This window comes from Ammodytes marinus (assembly GCF_949987685.1).
Source record: "Ammodytes marinus genome assembly, chromosome: 12".
NCBI classification, from domain to species: Eukaryota; Metazoa; Chordata; class Actinopteri; order Uranoscopiformes; family Ammodytidae; genus Ammodytes; species Ammodytes marinus.
Window position 1 is genome coordinate 21,165,228 of NC_137216.1, and position 5,721 is coordinate 21,170,948.

Sequence of the window (5,721 nt, forward strand, 5' to 3'; positions counted from 1 at the left end):
TTGACATGGGCGTTGTCTTTTTACTGAGATTCACTGACACCATGAAGCAAACCCATTTTGTGCACGACTATTGGCTTTTAAACAGTCCCACCATAATGTCTTTGATGTTTGAATATGTTACTAAATAATAATAATAACATTCACGTTAGCTTCTTCTGTAGCCTACTTGAGTTTTGTGGTAATTAGCTAATGTTAGCATGCTATCATGATAAAATAACAGCAAACATCTGCTGCATACTTTCATTGCATTAGCACTTTATGACTGCAGTTTTTAGACTAAATACCAATATATAAACGAAAACAATGTTTTTAATGTCTTTTTGGATTAGGGGTTGATGGTAAAGTGGACAGTTATTTTCATTTTCAAAAAAAAATTATTCAATGTATCGTACAAATAGGGAAAATACATTAATCGGCTATTTTTGTCGACCAACAGTTCAAACCCCCAAATTTAGTTGGCTATACTTTGTAGAACCTTGATCCAGAGCATGATTGGCATTTTTGCTTGATAAATCAGTTCAAAGATCAACTGATCATCGAAAACAGTTGCTGATTAATCATGTTATCAGTTAATTATTTCAGATGTAACAATGCTGTATACTGTTGACTCAGGAGTGAGGGTGTCAGTAGGAAGGCAGAGGTCGGGCTGCGGCATTGAGCGTATGGGGTTCTTGGCCCCTGTCCTGAGCTGGGCTCGGCTGTGGAGGGGGAGAGACAGACAGAGTTTAAGATCTGCATTGATTAGGCCAAAGGTTATCAATCTGGTGACATCATCAGAAGGTGAGAAGCTGCACTTTTTTTATACATTTATGGAATCAGTATACCAGAGGAAACACAATGTTACTAAATCTATGCCAATGGGCTTCATAGTGAGATCATATTTAAAGTTATTTGTAATTGTTTTAATCACAGCAATGTACATTTAAAGTAGCCTTAAATCTTTTTTTGGAGTATAGTTTAAGACAATTTTGTTTATAATTATTAATTATCCTGCCACCAGGAGCCACATTTCAGAAAAACTAAGTCCATCATTAATAAATAGCCACTTTTACAACACCGTTCCTTTTATTTTGACTATATCCCACAATTAAATCCATTTTATTTTGTTTTTTGTTATTTTATTTATGGTTGTGTAAGTGAGTCAATCTTACCTCAAGTTTCTTTTTCTTTGCGGCTCTTTTCTAAAGATGAAACACAACATAATGAATGAGAGTTCAGGTGAGAATGTGACCTATTTACGAGTCTTCAGTGACCTACCTTCCTTTTTGACGGTTCGAGCACCTGGTAGGGATCAGAGTCGCTTGGTATCTGAAGCTCCTAGTGTGGAAATATAAAAAAATTATAAACAAACTCTCCGTAGAGCAGCTAAGGGAAAAGTCATATGGAGTGGGAGCTTTAGGCCTACTAACCTGGTAAATAGCTCCATTATCATTCTGTTAAGCCAACACACACACAAAATGAGGTGAAATACACTTGAAATGCACTTATTCAAGCAGTTGCTCTTAAATGAAGATACAAGATTAATTGTAATTAATAAAGTAGGCAGTCACTAATATAAAGACAAAACATGGAAACTCACAGGAACCCCGACAGCCACAGATGGGATGTAGGAAAACTACAGAGGAAAAAAAATATATAACACACAATTTTAAATTAATGCATCAAATAACAAATATAATTGATTAATCTTGACGAGAAAAAGATCCCAATTTTATGTCTTTAAATACAGTCTTTTGTTGAGCAGAATTTCTCAGTCCGAATTGTCGCTTTTCTCTGATTTAAATAATATCGAGGCAAGAAAATTTAGATTTTTGGTCTGTTGGTTGGAGAAAACAACTGATATCACCTTGCACTGCGGTAAATTGTGGTGATGATCTTAATATTTTAGGAAATTATACTTTAACTGACAAAATTCTAAATCATTCATGAAGAAAATAATACTTCAAATTGCCTCCTTTGTCTGTTAAATTATGTAAAACCCAGAAGGATAACCATCACATATTCACATCTGAGAAGCCTGAAAAAGAAAAAGTCTGATTTTTTTATCTTGTTGAATGACATTAAATAATGAGAATTTAAAACCGTATGTAGCTTTTCGTCATTCAACTACACGTCCGAATGAAGCATATGTTTCCTGTACCATAACTCACCTTTGCTTTGTAGAATAACACAGTGGCAATGATGCAGTAAATTATGAGGAACCCATCCAGGATGTAGCAGATGACCGGGTCACTGAAAAAACCCTCTACAAGACAAACAGAGAAGAGACATTATTCAAAACTGACTACATCTGACAGATATAGATATCAGTAACTTTCCCTATCTCTATCTCCATATCTCTCAGATCCACATTTAAGTGATTAAGATAATATTATAGAATATATTACAGCCTGAGCAGTAAATAGTCATGGAACCTATTATGGAAGAAAAAAATGCATGTCTGTATACAAGAATTGTGCAAAGATCTGTGTGAGTTCGTACAAAATAATTTTGTACAAAAATAATAATTGTAAGTATTTTCTATAATGTAATTTTTTCAGAATGACAATAATTATTTGGAGCAGCAGCAGTATATTTGCTATTGTTTTAAACTGCAGACACTTAAAAAAAAAATAGAAATCCAAAAACGAGTAGATTCAATTTAATAATATAAGACATTACAATGACAGATCTTTACAATTCATGTATTCAAGACTATCAAGTTTCCATTATAAAAATAAATACCATCAAATAAATAACTATATTTTAGCATTGAAATAACTTACTTCTGAAACTTTGGATACCGTGTGTTGATTTACCTTGTATTTAAAAATAATAATGGATGCAGTACTTTGACCTGGAATTATTTTAAATAGAGTTGATACAAGTAAAAGGCTATGCATATGCCTTCCACCACTGGGTTTAAGTATGAATGATAATAGAATTATGTCACATTGTGACACACAATCATGTATCTTCCTTCATCTTGATTTTTTTTTTACGGAAAAAACTTTTATTACCAGTTTTGGACAAATTACAATAGTAGTTCAACAGGTACGTTTGTATGTTTTCCTATGTGCATCTGTGACATGACATACACAGGATGTCCATTTAGCAACATGGGATGGAAAATAACAGCACAGCGAGGCTCATGAGAGAGTCGAGTAAGGTTTTATGAAACAGGAAAGAAGGCAGTTCAGTACTTGAGTGTGTGTGGTGGGTTGCTTTGAGGTTGTGGCGAGGCGAGTTTATGTCTCTGTGTGGTTGGAAAAAGTAACCATGTTGTGAGGACGCAGCAGGTGATCCAGGATACAACATTTATCTCTTGTCTAAATGTATTTTTTAAACTTCAAAAAGGCCAATTGTGAAATGACTCTAACTAAATGAGAGGCTTAAGATGAGCAATGCGACTGGTCAGAGTTACTCACAGACTCACAGTTATGAATGTTTTCCATAGCAACTCACAAGCTCATGTTTCAGTTGTTTTAACTGTTTTAACAGTTGTAAGAATTATTTGGACAAAACTTGTAATACCCTTAAGGGAATAGGAAATATGCTTGTCTAACCATTTCCTTGGAGGACCTTCACATTGAATGGACAGGGATGAGAGGGATACTAATCTGTTTGTCCAAATATTGGTAAGAAATCAAATAATAATTTTTCCAATTATGTAAAACTATAACTTTTAAACCCCAATAAATGAACAGTTAATCAGTTATTAAAAACCTCCCGTGCAGCCAAATATTGTTCAAATTGACAACATTTTATTTAAAATTCTACTAATATGGGTCCATTATTAAAGTATAACTATTTACAAATGTGTATTTAAAATATGTATTTATCAGATTTATAAATGTGTAAATCTGTATTGATATTTGCAAGTGTATTGAATTTTGTAACTAAAGACAAAACTGTAAATGTGTACATTAATATTTTAATGTGTAGACAAGAATGTAGATGTGTATAAAGATATTAATACAGTAGCTCATAAATATTTTTCTTCAAGATCTGGAATTACAGACAATGTTTATCTCACAGATAGTGGAGTAAAAAATTTTTTTTTCTGATCTACTGCATGTTAATGAACTGAGGATGTTATTTACCATACTTAAACCACATTGTTAAAGCTAATCCACATTCCCTGTTCAATATTTAGTCATGACATTGAAAGGGTCATATGCCTGCAGAAAAGTAGCAAAGTAAGTATATTATTATGTATTTGGGTGTAACACTTTCTTTACACAATATAATGTTTTTTCTACTAAGTTTAGATGTGTTATCATATGAGTTTTTTCTTCGCATGCCGCTGCGAAAAAAATGGAAAAGCAGGGACATACTCATGCAAGCTTTCTTGTAGTCCCTACATCATGATAATGTCCTCACTGAAATATGACAGGAATAAAGGGTTTTTGGATTGTTTTGAAAATATATTTTCACTATCCCCCCCTTCGACCTAAAAGAGAAAAGTCAGATGAACATCAAATGGACAAAAAAACTTGTAGGCCTATATGTTTATTTTCTTTCCAGCGTTCCACATAAAGACAACTGTTTTCATAATATTTAATGGAAAATGTTCTTCATGTCTAAATTTCCTTTACCTCTTACCACAAACAGCTCTACTTTTTCCATAAGATAATGCTGCATGGAGAACATTTCTACTTTCCCTATATTTTGCATGCACATTGGGCATCAATTTACTGTTAATGCTATACGTTATTAACGTTAAAGTTAATGCTTGGTTCAGCATTTACTATGCTTAGTAAACTAATCCTAAGTGTATCATTAACTAAGCATAACAGTTAGTTAATGCAATTTTAAAAGGATGGTTAATGCTTACTTAATGCATTAACTAACAGTCAATTGATGTACCCTTATTGTAAAGTGTTACCAGCATCACTTACCTTTACAGGAAACAGGCACCAGCAGGAAAACAAACAACACAACTGTCCTCAGTGAGCCCATGACTGTCTGTTCAAACAATATTTTTCTGTCTTCCTTTTCTTTCCAAACCTCTCGGTTGATTTCTGGTTGCCTCACTCTTAACCCCCCCCCCCCAATCTGATCAGAGGAAGTGGCTGAACTGACTATGTGCTGATGGACTGAAACGTATGCTGCGTGAACCTCAAAGCATCGTACAACCTTCAACACCCACAGTTAGAGTAGACTTCCTCTCAGAACCTGACAACATGCGTCCCTCCTGGCTCTTATGAGCATCACTGATGGATTACAATATTTATATCATTCTGTTATATGTACAGTTAGGTCTCCTTTTCTTGATTAGACGCTCGCTATTAAAGGAGGGTGAAATAAAAGGTGGGTAACACTTTAAAAGAAATGTATAACATATTCTAATGAAGTTGTAAGAATGTGTAAGACAAGGTTTTTTTAATGGGTTATTAAAACATTTATAAATAGTAGTAAATGTTAATTATCATTTCTGAAATTCCTTTTGTGTCTTTGGCAATTGTAGGACAAATGTATGCCTACTGAAAATTAATAAATCCTTTGATACTGCTCGCTTGACTAGTCATACATTGCACATGATTACTGCCTATTTCGCAAGATACGATTTATGTTATGTTAAGTTAAGCTAAGATAAGATAAAAATGTTGTTTAACCACAGACAGGGCCGTACACAGGATTTCAGAAATTCAGAGGTCCAAAAGTGGATCTTGCAAATGGGCATACCCCTACAGCCCCTCCCCTGGAATTTCCTTATTTTGATTATCTAAATTGTGCCTT

The 5,721-nt window shown here is 33.8% G+C and overlaps 1 protein-coding gene across 1 annotated transcript; it reads right to left on the reverse strand.

The window, feature by feature from the left end:
- Nucleotides 1-134: 134 nt before the first annotated feature.
- Nucleotides 135-4,941, reverse strand: LOC307258575 (T-cell surface glycoprotein CD3 zeta chain-like; the record flags this gene model as incomplete). The annotated part of the gene is made up of 7 exons (XM_080038169.1): nucleotides 135-698; nucleotides 1,152-1,181; nucleotides 1,258-1,317; nucleotides 1,410-1,433; nucleotides 1,580-1,615; nucleotides 2,151-2,245; nucleotides 4,881-4,941. The coding sequence occupies 7 exons, from the start codon at nucleotides 4,939-4,941 to the stop codon at nucleotides 624-626; spliced, it is 381 nt and encodes a 126-aa protein (XP_079894295.1). The 3' UTR covers nucleotides 135-623.
- Nucleotides 4,942-5,721: the final 780 nt, after the last annotated feature.